Raw genomic sequence first — 20,580 nt, forward strand, 5'->3', positions numbered from 1 at the left:
TTTCGGTATCAATTCCACTAGAGCGCAGTAGTATCGCCGATTACAAAGAGAATACAATTCGGCCATACTTAATTTTTTTTCCTTATTGCCAATATTTTAATTTTATAAATTCCACTTATTTGCGATTTGAGTTTTCAAAACTACTTTGCAAAATATTTATGATTATTAACCACATTTTGTTCCGTTCATTTATTTTAGATGAACATAATTGTTTCTCTATTTTAACTTTGTGTCCGAAGACGTCTTACGTAATAGCAGACCAGTGTCGGTATGGCTTATGGCTCGCATGATTGGGATCCGACGCCCAATACAAATTACAAACTTTAAAAAAAAATTAACTTTCAATAGATTACAATAAAATTATTTTTATTTTTATTTTTAAATTAACTATAATTTTTCGCATTTAAGTTATTTGTTATTAAACTTAAGTATTCAAAAAAAAAAAAAAAAAATATAATCAAAGTTCTTGCTTTTGTTTTTACAATTGGTACACAAAAAATGGGAAGAAAAAAATTAATTAACGTTATATATAAATTATAAACAATTTTTAAAATAGTGGTTTGAATTGTTTGAAGATCCCAATATTTTAATTTTTTATAGTTTCATCTTTGTTTATAAGTTGAATCCTTCTTCAATATAAATAATAAACAGACTACAAAATAATAATAAGGATCCAAACACCTAAATATTTCATCTATTGTGCTCTAACCTTACACCTTTTGATAGTTCGTCAAATCAAATCAGTTTTTTTTTGAAAAATTTAAAAGAACTGAAAATTCAAAATACTCGTTCACGTAGGACGGACACAGAAGTTTAAGAACGTTGTTAATAACAACTTGTTATTTGAATGTTATGCACAATAGGTAGTATAATACTATAATACCAATGTAAGATTAACCATACTTTATTGCTAAATTGAAAATAATTTGAAATGTACCTACCACTATAGCGCAATAGCTGACGGGCTATCTTAAGGGATTTAAATGATAATTTTTCCATTTGGCGGACCCCCAATATTAAAAAATATCTATTCATGGGCCCAGGACCCATTTGGGCAATCTTTACAACTCACATTTTTTTCAAAATAATAATTTAATATTAATAATATAAAAAAATAAATATCTAATCAAATTCCTATTTTTGAATTTATAAGTAGTACCTATGAGTAGGTACTTACATTAGGATCGTATTTGAAAATAGACACATGATATTTGATAATTGGAACATTTTTGTATATATATATTATATACAATATACATACCTATAAATTATATAAGATAAACTATCAGCGTTCCATAATTTATACAATTTGACCTTTATAGATCCAATATTACATACATCATCCATGGGCCATTGCTTTATCGCCTTTATCTATTTTATATTTTTGTAAAACCATTTTTAATTTTAAGCACTATAGGTTGACTTAACGATTAACGAGTAGGTAAATTCATCGATATATTAAAAAAAATCATTTATTTAAAAATTTGAAATAAATAAGGTTAATTTTCATCTGTAAAAATAACGCCTACGGATAATATATAATATATTATTCATATTTTTAATCCGTGGTAACGCCACACCTAAATTGGGTAATCGGAAAAAAAATCTCCCGACGAACGACCCCGGCAAAAAATCCCCAGATTACGTCACCTACTCACTACCTCATTAACAAATATTTTTTAAATGTTAATTAGTATCTATAATTACCACATTATTAATATTTCATTACAAATACGTAAATTATATTATATTATACTATATTTTTATATTATATCATTCAATAAATTAATATAGTTGTTAGAAATATTTTTACATGCTATGTTTTAACTGTGAGTAGGTGTTATCGGAATATAAAACAAAATATTAATACAATTATTTATATTATATTCTGTTATCACTAAATATTAAGTTATTGAATATATTTGTAATTAAATATTAATAATGCGTTAATTATAGATAATAATTAACATTTCAAAATAGGTATATGTTGAACCATTTTCATGAGGTTGTGAGTAATACTGCAGTCTGGGGATTTATTTTCCTAGGATCGGGTTTTTTTTTTCGGGGTCGTTCGTCGGGGGATTTTTTCCGCAATTTGATTTTGAATAAATTATATTTATGGAAACACTTTATGCCTTTAAATATAATAAAGAAAACATATAATATAATATAGACACCTATGTATTAATCAATAAGTATTAAGTATAGGTATATTTTCATTTAGCTGTTCAATATCGTACACATGATATGATAACTAGGGAGAGGGTTAAACGACCCACCCCGATTTTTATATTGGACATTTTATTGTAGACAATAGTTTTATGATAATTCCTTAGATTTTTCCGTTTTAGATCAATATTCAGTAGTTAATAAAGTCACTCAGTTTTAAAAACGCCATCGTTCCTCCCCCTCGAATAAAAAAATTGTGTCTGAGTAAAGACAGTTATGGTACCATTGGTACCTACACCATTGTTTGAAATGGAAATTTAAAAGAGGACACCACACCCGTATGTGTTACTTGTCTTCGTTTTTTGACATAAAAATGCTCTGGCTGGAAAATACGAAAATATAAGATAGCGTAACTACCAGGGGTGTTCCCATAGGGCAGTGGTCTTCAACCTTTTTGGACTTGCGACCCACGTAAGCTTTATATGGCATAGGGTATACTATATATATACGCCGTATACTCACAAGATTTTTTTTCAATATTATGGATGTACTGCGTATGCTCTCAATCATAATCGATATTATACTATTATTATACAATATTTGTAAAGACTGACGAAATATACGTAATATAAAGAGGATGTACGTATAAAACATTTGGTTTAAAATTGTTTCCATATTATTGACACGCTATTTACCGGTTTTACTCCTATGAACCATAAGAAAATTATATTCTTTATCGTTTTTTATTATGTTTATATTTGATCATAATATAGTATACTCTCAAAAAATGATGGGAACACCTCTGGAACTACGCCTTTCCATCCAAATTGATAAATGACACTTTTTTTTTACAAATTTTTAGACAGTTAATTTCTCATTGCCTTAGAATATTATATTCATATGCAATCACAGTTGTAAAACAATACTTATTTTGTTATAAATTCATTTTCATGTCTGTTAATCGGATCAAATAAAGTGAAATAAAAATTATTTATTTGTGGTCAGATACTAAAACTTAATTTAAAAAAAAAATAACAAACATTTTTGCTAACACCCATTTTTATAAGGTACTCCAAAAAATAATACAAAACTGATTTTTAGTATATTGCTAATAGAAATAGGACATTATAATTATTTAATTTGAAGATTCTAAGCCAATAAAATCAGTGTTGATTTTGTAGGAAACAGTAGTCAAATATTGATTAACAGAAAAATTATACTTGTAAGATTAAAAAACTACACCAAAACTTATTTATAAATGGTAATTTCTTTGTTAGCCATAATTACAACAATTAAATTTATTTACCAAACAAAAAAATTAAAGTACAAATACGATTCAGAGAATAGATGTTGGATTAGACTTACCTCATTTCTCTGACGTTTATGTAAGCTAATGAAATGCTGAGTTATTATTTTTAATTGGAGAATAAAGCATATAATCTTACATTTTAAGTAAATATTAAAGCAAAAAACTTGATTATTGTGTAAATTAATACAAGTGTACAATTTAAAATAATAAGTGATATAAAATATTCAATCGTTTCCTTCATACTTGAGTCTCATTTACGTTATTTTGTTGATGAGGTATTTTATCATTAATTATTTGAAAGCTCCTAAATTAACCAACTTAATGCACAATCATTATCACATATTTAATATAAGGGCTATAAGAAATTTTAGGGTAAGTCTCTTATATTTTATGCAATAATGGATAAAGTAAAATAAAAACAGATCAAAGTGAACTTAATATAACAAAAAGCTTGTTGAATCTTTACTTAAAATGAATACATTTTACCATTTTATATTATAATTTATTCAAAACAAATTAAATATTTGTTGAAACATAAAAAAATTTAACACAATTTCTTAAATAAATACGAAAAAAACTTTTAGAGTGACTAAATGTTGAAATCATTACTTGAAGAGCTCTGTAGTTTTTAAACAATATTTAAATATTTATTATTTCTGCTAATAAATATAATTATTTAATAATCAACTGAATATTATCAGGTTATCGATTAAAATAGTTTTACATGATAAAAAAATTTCAATTTAATCAACCATACCATTTGTTTTATAACCAATTGGGTAATTAGTACATAATATATTATATTTATTTTTACATAACCAAAATGATATAATAATAATAATAATAATAATATATTAAAATTTAAAACTAAAAGTTCACACCAAACAGTTCTGGATTCTATTAAATGACATTAAAGCAAACACAAGGTAGCAATATTATAATCTTCTATAAATTATAGTAAAATAGTTTCAAAATGAGTAATAAAATTTGTAATTTCTAAATATTTTATATTATCATTCATAACAAGTAAATCGAATTTCATTAATTTAATCAAAACATACATAAGGGTTTAGAAGGCTAAATAATTATGTATTTATTCAAGTATAACAAATTATGTGATTTTATGAAATAATGTCTACAAATTTGGTTATTGTGGAACCAAAAATTAAGAATTGAAATGCATAAATTCGTAGGACTGAACCAAAAACTATTATAATTTTTTTTTTTTTTTTGGATTTACAAAAATTAAAATATGTATTATATTTATCTATTACTTTGGAATGTTAAGTAGACAATTGCCCACTAGTAAGTAGCCGTTCAACAGCGGCATTTATATCTCCAAATGTTGCAATCAAGGCTTGTAAATTTGCATCTCGATTGACAAATCCCATTGCAGACAATTGTTCCAATTGAGAACTGTATCTTTCTTCTGGTGGCTGAGTATTTGCAGCTGGATTACTGTTATTTGGCACTTGCGATAGCTAAAAATATAAATTTAGTGAAGGAGTCATTGATTTTTTATTAAGTACAAGCTAATGTAAAACAAAACTAATAACTAAGCATACACAATTGAATAATAAATTATAGTATAAGTCAAATATGGTCTTGATAAAAAAGAAAAATGTTTTTAACACTTAAGTGTTTAAGCCAACAAAGACAGGGTTAAATATTTCAAATATGTATTTATCGTAAATCGTACAATATAATATTAATGTATCATAATCAAATGTAATAGTTATGTTATAATAATTGCATCTTTAAATTTAGTAGCATTTGAAAAAGTTATTAAAAGATCTAATATCTGCTTGTCATTTGTTAAAGGGAAAAATATAGGAACATTTTTATCATTAATATAACATTAAATAACAATAAGCATTGAGCAAGTAAATATTAATAGACAGGCATTTTACTTTAAAACAATCTAACTTACCATTCTTCTCATAAGTTCAGCAAAATTATTATCTTGACCTTCAGTTGAAGGCATATCACTAGTAACAGTTGAGTCAGCATTGGTAGTTATATTGGCATTTGGTGTTGGAAAAAAAGACTGGCCACCCAATGATCCACCAATATTTGGCATGTTAGTACGTAATGCTTCAAGTCCTCTTTGTATTTGATCAAGAGCAGATAACACATTTGGATTAGTGGACATATCTTGAACTGCAGGGTTTGACATCTGTTGTAAGAATGCTGGCATCATACTACGGAATTGAGACTAAAAAGAAAAATGTTTTTTTTTTTTTTAAATTCAATTTTATATAATTTTAACATTTATTATTTTCTTACCTGAAGTTCTGGATTATTAGCAAGCAATGGATTGTTACTTAACAAGTTGTTGGCCATATTAGGGTTGCTAGTCATTGCCTGCAGAGTTGATTGGAAATATGGAGTATTCATGATGCCTTGCATAATTTGTGGATTTTCAATCATTTGTTGCATCATAGAGTTCATTGCTTCACCATTAAACAACGACCCTCCAGTTCCACCAGTTGGAAGATTACCTGATGTTGGTGCTGCTCTTCCATTAGAAGAATCAGATTGGTTTGTTCCAGTAGAACCACCCCATGGATTTGGCAAAGGATCACGATTTTCCTGTCCTTGTTGAGGATTTTGTTCTGAAATAAAATACATTATATAAAATTAAAATAATTAATTATAAATAAATACAGTTGCAATGTAGTGCATTCACCTGTTAAATTTAATATAGCCTAAGGGAAGACATCATGGATCACAACATTACATTTTTATAATTGATAACATTTATACTATAACCAAGTTTAGATCTAAGAAAATATTAATAAAAATAACATATACACAGGGTGTAACTGGAAGACCTGACAAATTAAATAACTTTTGTTTTAATTTTTTTATACGTATAATATTTAAAACACTTGCACTACATAATACCTATAAAAAATTTTACTTTTATTTTTTTAATTATTTTAACTGAAAATAAAAATTTTAAATCTACATTGTTTTTAAATATTGTACTTAATATCATTTAACCAGAACAATTTGTTATATTTTATAAAGTATTTATTATTACCGCCACCACTTTCACTAGGAGTTGCAAATGTATTTCGGCTAAATTCTTCAGTGGCTGCATTCATAAATGGTTCTTGAACATCTCTATACATTCTTTGTAAAGCACTAAAACCACCAGGTATTGATTCCAAATTTGATAAAGCTCTATCCTGTGTACGCATCAGTTCTTGCAACATTGATGGATTCCGAGCCATCTCCATTGTTTGACGTAACATTTCAGGATTGTTTAACATATGATTAATCTCAGGATGCCTCTACAAAAATATAAAATTAAATAGAAAAAGCAGGCAAGAGGAAGTAGCTCTAATGTTAAGTAGTTAACAAGTGGGTTAAAGCAATGGATGATATTAAATTTGAATTCAATGATAAAATATCATTGTATACAAAAAATGATTCTGAGCGGAGACGGTTTGTCAGTCAAAGATATTTTATAGTTTTATACCATATTAATAATTATACAGCTATTATTTCAAAAAAATGTTGGTACCTATAAATAAATTCCAAATTAATCAGATCAATTTATTATGTATCCGACTCACAAAAAAATTGTGTTTGAATAGATTTTAGATTTTTTTTGCACAGAATTAACTACTCACATGAAACTTTGTTTAAAATTTTCAATCCTAAGTTATAAAAGTTAAACGTTTTATAATAAAATTTGGACTTTTAATGATTATGAAAAAAATTGTGCTTATATATGTTTAATTTTTTTCAACTGCTATTATATAAACTTATGGCGAACCTAGTATTATATTTTTAAGATTTTTGACCCAATGAATACAATTTTATAGAATAAAAAAAAATATTGAAAATTTCAAATGTTAATAAACAACTTAAAAATATTTGAAATAATTTGAAAATTTTATCAAGTATAGAAAATGCCAGTATTAACATTCAATCAACATTTCATGTGTTTACAGTAATTTGTTTTAGAGTAACGCCGATATAAAAATTCGATTTTCTGAAAAATTATTTTGAGTGAAAATTCTTGGTTTCCATAATTTTTTTTCCTGTGCTTTTGAAAACTATTAGAAATTTCAATGTACCAACTAGATTTACTTTCCAACCAGAAAATCCACTAAAGTTTAAAATCAATACATTCATCGCTCCGCTTAGAATCTAAAATGAAAATATAAAAGATGTTTATGAATTGAACTAAGTACTTCAACTAATTGTTGCATTTGTGGATTGGCCAAAATCAATTGTCTCATATGTGCAGGATCACTCATCATTTGTTGAACCATCGGACTATCAACCAAATTCCTTAGCATATCAGGATTGTCAAGCAATTCACGCTGCATACGCTGTTGCAACTCCATGAAATTAGCCGAAGTGAATCCCATGGATTCCATACCAGGTAAGCCACCCAGCATACCCAAGTTAAACGGGGAAGCATTAATATCAGCTGAAAGTTTTTGATATAGTTAAAATATGAACAAGAATTAAAAATAATTATTTATTTTAATCACCAGGAGGTCTTGGTGGTTGAGCTGATCCTGTATTTGTAGATGAAGAAGTTGTTGTATTATTTTGAGGCGCATTAGTCTTGATAACTAAATGTACTGTTAATCCATCTTTAATATTATGAGTAGCTAATGTATCTTGATCTTTCATAATTTTACCAGCAAATATCAAACACAATTGTGATGGTTGTGCATTAAACTGTTTAGCTACCACCTCTTTAAACTATAATGAAAATGTATAGTACTATAGTAGATTATAAAGGTAAATTTTGTATTTTATGTAAACTATTGTATATGGAATAATTATTTTATATACTTAAACACTGATAGATAAAAATCAGTCACTTATAATAGGCATAATCAAATGATTAGTATTTGAGACATTTTCATAATCAAGCAAAATCTTTTTAAAAATCAATCGTAATTAAAATTGTTTTTTCATATAATAAGAATAATAAACTTATATAACTGGTCAAGAGAATAGAAAAATTACTTGAAATATGAATCAACTTATAGTAAATAATTATTAGCTAAATTTTGCTTTTTTTATTTGTGGTATAATATTAGCTAAAAATTAAACTATAATTTAAGAATAATAATAACCAGAGTATATTAATAAAGCATTTGCATTATTAATAGGCGCTTTAAATAAGAGACAAGTTTTTATTGTTTTATTAAATTATTGTTATCTAAATTTTTAATTAATCTGTTGGTCTAAATCTCTAATCATGTAAATTCTTATCATGAAAAAACTCTATTATTCTTTTTTATATATTTGAAAAGAAACACTAAAATTATAATTAATAATTAACTAATTATTTAAAACATTTCAAAATTCGATTCTCGGTTACTTTACTCATAATCGAAATTATTCTAATATTTATATCGAAATATCTAGATTGTTTTCATAATCAAGATATCTCAATTATTCCCATCACTACTTATAATATTAACATATTGGGTGGTTAATGTTTTGTTGTAAGTTAAAATAAATATGACTTATAGTTAATTATGAGGAAAATTGACAGAGGATTATACTTAGAAAATAATAGCTGAATATTAACAGCTTTTAGATTGCAGATGCGAGTCAGATGTTAATTTGTGATACTTTTTTTAAATCTACCTGTATCTAATAGTCATTGATTGGTAGATCAAGTTTAGGATGTAAATACAGAACCTTGAGACTGCCTACTGTTTAAATTATGCAACTTAATGTCAAAGAAACATGGTTAGGTAGTAGATTTCAATATTTTATTCATATTTGTAACAGTTTACATTAATCGTACTATGTCTATTTTAATTTAATAATATATGCCAACATATAGTATTTACTAAACTAAAAATCTTCACAATAATTTTAAATCATATTTTATATAACATATAATATTGTTATTATAATAAATCAATTTTTGTAGGATTTGTATTTTTTTTATATATTAACCAATGTATGTAGAGATTTTCATTAATAAAAAGTTTAAATATCAATGAATATTGGGTAATATAATGCAACTGTCAATTAAGGTTTAATTAATGTCAGATTCCTTTATTATTATAATAAAACATCAATGCATTTCATGCAAGTACCTTAGTTGCAATATGTTAGTTAATAATTATCATACTGCTTTAAAAGTAGTATTAATAATAATTTACTGTTTGTGTACATAGGACCTACTACCTAGCCATCAGTTTAAATAATAATATGTATTTTAATAATTAAAGATAGTTAAATGAGTCAGCTGAAATAATTACATAACCTAAAAAACTGGAATGAATAATAACTATTTGATTTGTAATGCAAGAAATAAATGGAGAATAACATTAATAATTAAAACTATAACAAATCAATGATATTTTGGAAAATTTTTAAGCACGTACCTACATAATTAATATGCTCATACTCTAATCACTACAATACATACGTGTATATTATATCAATATACATACTTCACTAATAGTAGCGTTTTCTTGCACTTCGACTGATTGCTTTTCTTTGGGCGTTTTTACACTCACAGTGATCATCTTTGCATTCTCTTCGCTGTCTGACATTTTGCTGAACCTATATATTCAGACGGTGCAAAAATAACTTGTCAAAAATTATTGATTAAACGCAAACAGTCGGCGAAAATGTTTTGTGAATTTTGGACGTACGATGAATAAGAAAATAATCGTAATATATAATGATAATGATAATGACATATATAAAGATACTAGATCTTGGAATAAAATATTTGTCAGATGGAAAAGAAAATATATGAGGCTTGTCAGAATAAAAAAAATTGAACAACGCTGCTATAGTTTTGTAAGCCATGAAAAATGCCGGTTTCCATGGTATTACTGATAAAAGTAACGATACGCGCTTTTTCGATACCACAGTCCGACAGTCCACATTAATTGCACGAGGTGAGTAATTTTGTGAAATTCGTAAATTGTTATATAAGTATATAGTATTCGATAGACTATTAACATTTATTACATCTCTTAGCTGACGCTGTACACTATTAGGACCCATACTTACTGTCTAATTTCGACTAGTATAATGAAATAACAACTTTGAGTTAATACTTTTTTTAAACATTTTGAATATTTGAGTTTTGAGTTTGACAATTTTTCACCATGAAAATTGAAGAAGTAAAAAGTACCGTAAAAACTCAACGTATATCCAGTCACAGTCATGTCAAAGGATTGGGTCTTGATGAATTTGGTGAAGCTATTCAAATGGCTTCTGGCTTAGTTGGTCAAGAAGATGCCAGACAAGTAAATTTCTTATGGCTTATCTTAAATTGTTTTGTAGCGCTGGGAATTAAATTTTCTAAAACATTTCAAAAAATGTACTATGAAAATGCATTTAATTTATTTTAGCTTAAACATTGGAAAAATTTTTTAAAATTATTTTTAATTACAAAATAGTGAAAATAATATTGGTAAAAATAATTTCATTTTTTAGGCTGCAGGTATTGTTGTTGATATGATTAGAACAAGAAAAATGTCTGGCCGTGCTGTCTTAGTTGCTGGACCTCCAGGTACAGGCAAAACTGCAATTGCACTTGCAATTGCTCATGAACTTGGAAATAAAGTAAGTTACATTTATCTTTAGACTTTATTACATAATTAAAAAGGCAGACAAGATGTCGCTCAATTTACAGTATAGTTTACAAGTGGGTTACTGTAATGGATGGTATTACATTTGAATTCAATGATTCAAAATATCATGGTATACGAAAAGCAGTTCTGAGAAGATACGGTTTATCAGTCTAGGATATAGTTTTATACTATATTAATAATTATATAGCTATTATTTAAAAAAAAAATGTGGGTACTTATAAAATAAATAACAAATTAATAAAATCAGATTCATTATTTACCCTACTCATTCAGTCTTTCATAGTGAAATATACAATTTATTATAAAGTATTTATATAAGTCATTAACATCATAAACTATTACAATAAGAATATAAAGAATATTTTAGAAATTTTAAGTACCCAAGAATCATATTTTTGTATTAAATAATATAAATAACATTGTAATTCTAGGTTATTTAATATGTAATTTCATCCAAATATGAACTATAAAAAAAAACTACTTACGTGGAACCTTAATTTAAATTTTCAATTCTAAGCTATAAAAGTTAAATATTTCATAAATTTATAAATATATAATTATAAATTAATTAAATAAAATAAATATAAAATTTCATCAATTATATACATTTCGTTAAAATTTGAACATTAAATGGTTATAAAAATAAACATGCCAATGTATTTTTATTATTTTCCATCTGGTATTATATCAACTTAAGGGGAATTTTATATTCAATTTTCAAGTTTTTTGACCCAATGAATAAAATTTTATTGACATTTATAAAATAAAAAACTTAAAAAACAGAATATTTCAAAAGTCTATAAATAACTTAAAAATTTTGAAACTTTTATCAAATATAGGAATTGATAAAATAAACATTAAGTGTAAATTTTAAGTTTTTACAGGAATTCGTTTTGAATAACATCAAAATAAATGCATCGGTACAATAAAAATTGAGTGAATATCTTATGTTGTAATTCAAATCACAGAATATAACAATTTCAAATGCACATACAAACTCTTCCCGGTAGACATTTTTTACTTGATAAAAGTAGACATATTTGCGAGGGATCATGTATTGAGTTTTCAAACCTTAGATTTAAAAAGATACATTTTTATGAATTTCTTACTAAATATAAATTGCAAATTTTCGTAATTTTTACATATTTTGCAAAATTCAAACTTTAAATGCTTGTTAAAAAAAAAATTATGGCCATCTATTTTAATATTTTTTAGTGCTGTTGTAAAAATATATTAAAAGCCTTGTATTAAATGTTGAAGCTTGTTTTGCCTAATGAATATAAATTTACTGTCATTTATAAAAAAAAAAAAAACTAAAAAGTTTTAATGTTTTAAAGTTTCAAATGTCTATAAATAACTTTCAAAGATTTTAAATATTTTCAAAATGTTATCACGTTTAAAAAATTCCAGTATAAACATTAGATGAAAAGTACATGTGTCTATGATAATTTGTTTTAGAGTTGCACCAATAATAAAGTTCAGTTATCTCAAAAATTAATTTTGCGTAAAAATTCCCATTTTCTTTTATCTTTTTTTGTTTTTTGCGGTGCTTTTAGTGAAATTAAAAATCGAAGCATTATTTCAAATACTTATCGTATACACAGACACACACCATGTTAAATCAATACATTCATTGCTCTGTTCAGAATCTAAAATGTATATTATGTATTAATTAAAAGAAACTAGAATGACTTGAATATTTTGGAAATATTAGGTGCCGTTTTGTCCAATGGTAGGATCTGAAGTGTATAGTTCTGAAATTAAAAAAACAGAAGTATTGATGGAAAACTTCCGCCGTGCTATTGGTCTGCGTATTAAAGAAACAAAAGAAGTATATGAAGGAGAAGTTACTGAAATGACACCAGTTGAAACTGATTCTACTGCAGGAGGTAAAATTAAATAATTTATTGAAATGTATCATTTAAGCTTAAAAATCATTCTTGACAATTAAATGCTGGTTGAGTATTAACACAAAGTTATCTTACTCGTTACTTTAGAACTTTAGTTAATATCTGTATTCTATATATCAAACATCTACAAATTAGATGTACATCTACAAATAAAATAGGTAAACATTTAATATATTATGTAGTTGATATGTTTATGGTCAGAAATTTGTTTACATTTTGTGAGGAGAGGGGGTAACAAATTCCTAAAATGAGCCTATTAACTTAAAATAAAAAACAAGTATCCCATCAACTAAGTCCAAGCCCCTTTGAGTAGCCCTCAATCAGTGCATGCATTTGTGAACTTTTATATGATTTTATTATTTTATGTGATTACTGATTTACAATAAATGTATCATTTACTAAAATGGTTTACTGATGTATATATTTCAACAGTTAATTTCCATGCATGCCATGTGTTCATTACATATACATTTTTAAAGGGTGGCTAAAGATGCTTAAGCCCCCCCCCTCCCCCATTGACTATTTATTTTAGCCATTATTGACATATATTATATAATTTATAAAAAGAAATATTGTCTTTTGTCTAGTAAACATATATTATCATGATTCAGAAGATGTTATTCCCGTATGTGTTGTCTCCGTCTTAGAAGTGTGTAAAATAGAAGATTTTACACTGAGCACATGACATTATAACTATTTTAAGATGTATAAAAACATTTACAATTTTAAAATACTTATTACTTGCTGCTTTAAAATTAAAATATAGTAAAAAGCTTAAGAGGTCATCATAATAATAATCTTAATTTTAAATTTTATAAGAGGTCAATTCATTCATATTTATAAACTAATGGAGATAAATATTCGATCTGCTGAGTGTACAAATTGTTATGTTATAGTATTATTGTAAGACGGAGAAAACATATTAAGTGGGTATAACATCCTCTAAATCAGTGGTCTTCAACCTTTTTGGACTTGAGACCCACATTTTTAGGCCTACATTTTTCGCGACCCACGTAAGCTTTATAAAGAATCGAAAATTGCTTAATGCTTTGCAATAGGCATTATAAATAAAATGCTGTACAATCATACCAGTGTAATATGAAACATTATACCGTGATTTAAATTCATTATAATATTATAGAATAGAATATAGAATAACAATAAATTATAAAATATTGTTGATACATAATACACAACATACGAGGTGTGTTCAAAAAGTACCCAGAATTTTTTATTTTAATGGGTCTGGAGAGTCCGATTGTCAAAAAAATTTTTTTATTGTGTTGATATACATGCCCCTAAAGTATGATAACATTTTCAGCTATAATCACTATTTACTTTGTCTGTAGTAATCACTAAGGTTTGACGTGTTTTTATGAGCTCGGCGATTTTTGCTTGTTTAAACAATGGAAGAATTGAAGAGTCAAAGAATTTGTATTACATTTTGCGTAAAAAATGAAATAAAGTGTAACAAAGTGTGTGAACTGTTACAAAAAGCCTATGGTGAGTCTGCTATGAAAAAAACAAGTGTTTATGAGTGGTAAAAGCATTTCCAAGATGGCCGCGAAGACGTTGAAGATGACGAACGCTCCGGTCGACCCAGCACGTCAATAATCGATGCAAATGTGAAAAAAGTGGAAAAAATGGTTATGAATGATCGCCGAATCACAATTAGAGAAGTTGCTGATGAAGTTGGCATATCGATTGGTTCATGTCATAACATTTTTTCAAATGTTTTGGGCATGAAACGAGTGGCAGCAAAATTCATTCCAAAACTGCTGAATTTTGACCTAAAAAACAATCACATGTACATCGCTCAGGAGCTGCTAAATGACGTCAACGACGATCCAAGTTTACTTGAAAGGGTCATAACTGGTGATGAAACATGGGTGTACGGTTATGATGTCGAAACTAAAGCACAATCATCCACCTGGAAGCATTCAACGTCACCAAGAGTGAAAAAAGCACGTCAAGTTCGATCAAATTTCAAGGTTTTGCTTACTGTTTTCTTCGATTTTAATGGCATAGTGCATCAAGAGTTCTTATCACAAGGTCGTACGGTTAATAAGGAGTATTACCTTGAAGTTATGCGACGTTTTCGTGAAGCAATCCGAAAAAAACTCCCCGATTTGTGGAAAAACAATTCATGGCTTTTGCACCACAATAACGCACCTGCTCATTCGTCGTTGCTTGTTCGTAATTTTTTGGCCAAAAACAATACCATAGTCATGCCCCAACCTCCATATTCACCAGATATGGCTCTGTGTGACTTTTTCCTGTTCCCAAAGTTGAAGAGACCCATGAAAGGACAGCGTTTTTCCTCGATTGAAGAAATAAAAGTCGAATCGCTGAGAGTACTCAAAGACATGCCAAAAAGTGAATATCAAGAGTGCTTCGAAGATTGGAAAAAACACTGGCATAAGTGTATTATATCTGGAGGGGGACTATTTTGAAGGGGACCACATTGATGTAGACGAATAAATAAATATTTTTTTGAAAAACGAAAATTCCGGGTACTTTTTGAACACACCTCATATACTACTATTTTTAAACTGTATTTTCATATATTAAATTTCTAAATTAAATTATTAAAAATTATTTTTTTACCTTTTATAATTTTAAAAATTTTATTTTTATTTTAAAAAGAAGACTTATCGCGACCCAATTTTAAAGCTAACGCGAACCCACCGGTTGAAGACCACTGCTCTAAATTGTAAATTAATCACTCTGCCATGATAAATAAATGTATAGCACGGTACTTCAAAAATATATTGCTCGGATCCTACCTTTTCTTGTTGTACCAATAACCATAGACGCAATTTCAATTAAAAGAAAACTAAGGGGGCTTAAGCTATGCATTTTGTCATTTAAGTTTATTTTTTTGTAAGAAAAAGTTTTTGATACATAAGCATGAACATTATTTGAGGGCGCTGACTTAAAATTGGGGTTGCTAATTCCCTCTATACTAACAATTATTATCACGCCCCAAAAAGTTTTTTTGTAAAACAGCCTCCCCCATACAAAATTCCTGACTACGCCACTGAAATTTTTACATTATTTAGTTAAACTCAATAATTACAACTTGTGTGGGATAAATTTTCTTCACATAACTTTGACTTCCTAGACCAGGGATCACCAATTAATGTTTTCAGAGAGCAACATTTGGATCTTTTATTAGTTACCATAAAAATTGAATGTGCATGTATATTCAAAGAAAGTAATGGTAGAATTTAATTTAATCAAAACCTCATTTAATTTACTACCTATCAGAAATATAATTTATAAAATAAGTGTCCTGTCTTGGAGCCAAAGCATAAGTTATCTACTGTGCATATGTAATTCCTGGGTCACTATTTGGTGACTCCTGCCTAGGTCAATAGTAATTTTTCATTGTTTAATTTATGTTTGTTATCTTTTATGCTTTTGTTGCAAATATAATGTATATTATTAATCTTATAAATTACTTAAGATTGTTTTTGCACATACATTACCATAAATATAACTTAAATAATTTTACTTACAGGTTATTCTAAAACTGTATCGCATGTTATTGTTGGATTAAAAACAGCCAAAGGTACAAAACAATTAAAGCTAGATCCTACAATCTATGAATCCTTACAAAAAGAAAAAGTCGAAACTGGTGATGTTATTTATATTGAAGCGAATAGTGGCGCAGTGAAACGTCAAGGAAGAAGTGATAGCTATGCTACTGAATATGATTTGGAGGTAATTTATAAAATAATATTAAGGAGTTAATACAGTATGAATTTTGTTTAATGTAGACTTAATTCTCAGTTGACAAAAAAAACCCTAAAATGTCTAAATTGACTATACTTACAAATTTTATATGTTGTTCATTCGTTGTGGTATAAATTAACTTATGTAACAATATTTATTTATATATATCTATAAAACACTAGCAATAAAATAACTTAACATTCAACATTCCTTGATCTACACATAATAATATAATTTGTACATAACTTAAATATTGTCTTTTTATCTAGGCAGAAGAATATGTACCTTTGCCAAAAGGTGAAGTCCATAAAAAGAAAGAAGTTATCCAAGATGTGACTTTACATGATTTAGATGTTGCTAATGCCCAACCAAAAGGTGGTCAAGATATACTCTCGATGATGGGTCAACTAATGAAGTCTAAAAAGACAGAAATCACAGGTAAAGTAGTATTAATAGTAAAGATTGTTTACAAATAGTTATCTTTTTTTTTTTTTTAGATAAATTAAGAAAGGAAATTAATAAAGTGGTAAATAAGTATATTGATCAGGGTATTGCTGAATTAGTCCCAGGAGTATTATTTATAGATGAAGTTCACATGCTTGATTTGGAGACATTCACATACTTGCACAAAGCATTAGAAAGTACCATCGCTCCTATTGTTATTTTTGCTACCAATAGAGGCCATTGTACTGTCAGGTTTGATATTTTTCGTTACTTTATTTATTATTTATTTAAAATTATAATTTTTAAAATTATTAAATTATTATTATTGTTGTTTTTATTGTTATCGTCTAAAGGGGTACAGATGATATTGTTGCTCCTCATGGAATACCTATGGATTTACTTGACAGATTGTTAATAATCAGAACACTTCCCTATAATCGGGAAGAAATGGAAATCATACTTAAACTTAGAGCTCAAACTGAAGGCCATTCAATTGAACCTGATGCATTACATTATCTTGCAGAAGTTGGCACTACTACTACTTTAAGGTATTTTTTTTTTACAATGTTCTTATTTTATAAAATTTTAGTACAATGACATAATTTCATTGTTGTGGAATAAGAACTTACTGCTTGCGGCAACTGGCTCCCTACCACGTCCTTAGTCATGAGCTTGACCTGAGCTTACCAATTCTGTTTTGGTAACTTAGATACACAATTATTCTGCCGCGAGTATAGTTAATATTCTTATCCTTCTCCAGCTATCACTATATAATGATTATAAAATAGTACATTACCAACATGTTATAACCGTTTGTACTATACAAATATTATACTTGAACCTAATATTTTATTTTAATTTACCTTTTTACAAATTACTGTAGTCTGAAATCTGCCAATGTACCAGGAATAAATTTTTCAAGCGATTTGAATATTTTTATAATTATTATGGAATTCAACTTTATCCAAATTTGATATTTAATAAAATTATTGTATATAAGATAGTATACAGAGTGTCCCGCGGGGACTTACCCATTGTGATATTTCACGAAATAATGGAGATATCAAAATTCTGGTTTTTATAATAAGATTCATAAGGATAAGAACTTAATTTGTTTCATTTTAAAATTTATTTTAATGTATTTATAAAAAATTAAAAAAATATTTTTTATTTAATTATTCCCAAAAAAATTAAAGACAACCATTTTGTGGAGTTTATTTTTCTGAAAATATTGATGTTTCTAAATTTAATTTTTAATATTTTTTCTAGTTTTGAAGAAATAAAATATGATTATAATTATAACTATTAGGAACTCTGAAAGTGTTCCCGCCGTATGAGAATGCGCGAGGCGCGGCGGGTCGCATGTTTGATAACTTTACAATGTTAAATAATTCGCAATTTTTCTTGAAACTAAAAAAAAAATCAGGCAATTAATGAAAATACAATTTTGAAATGTCAATATTTTCAGAAAAATAAACTACAAAATTGCTATGGTCAATTTTGTTTGGAAATAATTTTTTTTTTTTTTTATTTGAAGTAATCTACAATTTATACATTTTCTTATTATAATAAGTAGGATTGATGGGTAACAAGTTAGAATAATATGAGTAATGAGATTAGAGAAGATACCCAGTGGTAACACCCTATAAAAAATAATTAAATTCAAAAAAATATATATATATTTTTATATTTTTACCAAAACATTAAAATAAATCAAAATATGAAATAATTGTTGTTCTTATCCCTGTGAGTCTTATTACAAAACTAGAATTTTCATATCACCATTATTCCGGGAGATATCACAATGGGTAAATCCTCACGGGACACCCTGTATACTACTACATAGTTATAGTCAGGGCTCGTAAGTTCATGCACTGAAAAATGCATAAATAAGCATGCATTCATGCCCTAAAAATTAGCAAAATATGCACTAAAAAGTTCGAAAATATGCATTTATATGCCCTAAAATTATTAAATTATGCACTGAAAATATGTATTATGTAAAACACCATGAGCAAATTTTAAAATAATTAGAATATATCCATTAATTTTAATTTGTATACATTTAATTAGTAAAATAAAAAAAAACGAATAGGTACTTGTGAAGTTCATGATAATATATCTTTGTTATCTAATTTTTGTACATCATGATTCTGCACCTACAATTAAAAAATTTGGAATTTAATATTAGGTATTTCATTTTGAGATATATTAGTATAATATTTATAAAAATTATATTTACTTAAGAAATTACACTGTATTATTAGCATTTTTTTATGTTTTCCAACTTAAAAGATCGGCGATTGTCTATCAATAAGTTTTTGAGCATAGAAAAAGATCTTTCTTCATCTGCTGAAGTAAGGGGTGCATATTCGAAGTACAAAAAATCGTTTGCAGTCATATCATCAGGTAGATCTAAATTTGCAATATTGTCTTCTTCGCCACTCGAAACTTTGGAAATTTTACAAATTATGTTGTACTTGATATTTTTGTCCAAAACATATTTTAGTTATTTTTAATTTCAATTCCGTGATTTCCTTCTAATTTTGTAAATGTATCTTGGATTTCTTCGACTATTCTAGGTAGTCACAGGAGAATAATAGGTAATAAATAGAAATACTATCATTTTATAAACGGGAAAATAAATAAGAAACAAGAAAATTTTCAAATATTTGTCTAAAAAAATTTTTCATGAAATAATATGCGCTAACAACTCTAAAAAATCGACTATATGCCAAATATGCCTTAACACCCAAAACATGCACTATTAAACTTTATATTATTGTTACTACTGTTATGAAACGGATTTGTATCTCAGTTAGCATGTTTTCCTGTGTAGCAGAAAAAACATGCGGATGCATGAACTTACGAACCCTGGTTATAGTATATACCTTGCTATTATGGATCAGCAACATGTTATTACAATGTCATAACAACCTAGATGTTGGATATATTTTATGCTTGACACTTAACAATGTAACTTAGTAAAAATCATTTTTATGTTTTATTAATGAAATTGATTTTTAATTTTTATCAGGTATGCCATTCAATTGTTAACTCCGTCGTCACAAAATGCCAAGATGAATGGACATGGATCAATATTACGAATAGATATAGAAGAAACAGCGTCATTATTCATGCATGCTAAAGAATCATGTAAAATTCTAAAAAAATGTGCCGATAAATTTATGAAATAATTTGTAACTTGAGTTTATTACATTTGTGTACTGATTTTTACTCAGTTTTTTTTTTTTTTTTTTATCACACTATGCCAATTTCCTGTTTTCAATAAATACAAGTAAAAAAATATATATGTATATTTCACATATTATACTTAAATTCAATATTTATGTTTTATTATTTGAGAAAGATGTCAATACAGACATCAAATATAATATGC

General features: G+C 26.9%; 2 protein-coding genes and 1 long non-coding RNA gene across 4 annotated transcripts; 1 reads left to right on the plus strand and 2 right to left on the minus strand.

Moving 5' to 3' along the window:
• Nucleotides 1–3,417: 3,417 nt before the first annotated feature.
• Ubqn (ubiquilin) lies at nt 3,418–10,148 on the minus strand. The gene is made up of 7 exons (XM_015511998.2): nt 9,931–10,148; nt 7,993–8,209; nt 7,687–7,928; nt 6,525–6,777; nt 5,765–6,093; nt 5,409–5,693; nt 3,418–4,959 (listed from the first exon to the last, which is right to left on the minus strand). Exons 1-7 carry the CDS (start codon nt 10,030–10,032, stop codon nt 4,762–4,764), a joined length of 1,626 nt encoding a protein of 541 aa, XP_015367484.2. The 5' UTR covers nt 10,033–10,148; the 3' UTR covers nt 3,418–4,761.
• A 125-nt stretch (nt 10,149–10,273) lies between these two features.
• pont (RuvB-like helicase pontin) lies at nt 10,274–20,526 on the plus strand. Of its 2 annotated transcripts, XM_089228552.1 has the most exons (9): nt 10,274–10,386; nt 10,469–10,740; nt 10,931–11,059; nt 12,803–12,977; nt 16,522–16,724; nt 17,006–17,174; nt 17,234–17,432; nt 17,534–17,728; nt 20,218–20,526. In XM_089228552.1, the coding sequence occupies exons 2-9, from the start codon at nt 10,600–10,602 to the stop codon at nt 20,375–20,377; spliced, it is 1,371 nt and encodes a 456-aa protein (XP_089084678.1). In that variant the 5' UTR covers nt 10,274–10,386; nt 10,469–10,599; the 3' UTR covers nt 20,378–20,526. The 2 variants fall into 2 exon arrangements, with proteins under 2 accessions (XP_089084678.1, XP_089084677.1); XM_089228551.1 differs by having other exon boundaries at nt 10,353–10,740.
• On the minus strand, nt 17,726–20,219 carry LOC149055375 (uncharacterized). The gene is made up of 3 exons (XR_016191911.1): nt 19,423–20,219; nt 18,044–19,339; nt 17,726–17,946 (listed from the first exon to the last, which is right to left on the minus strand). It is a non-coding gene; the product is annotated as an uncharacterized LOC149055375 (long non-coding RNA).
• Nucleotides 20,527–20,580: the final 54 nt, after the last annotated feature.

This window comes from Diuraphis noxia, unplaced genomic scaffold (assembly GCF_037042655.1).
Source record: "Diuraphis noxia isolate RWA-SAM2 unplaced genomic scaffold, SU_Dnox_SAM2 contig0005, whole genome shotgun sequence".
Taxonomy (NCBI): Eukaryota; Metazoa; Arthropoda; class Insecta; order Hemiptera; family Aphididae; genus Diuraphis; species Diuraphis noxia.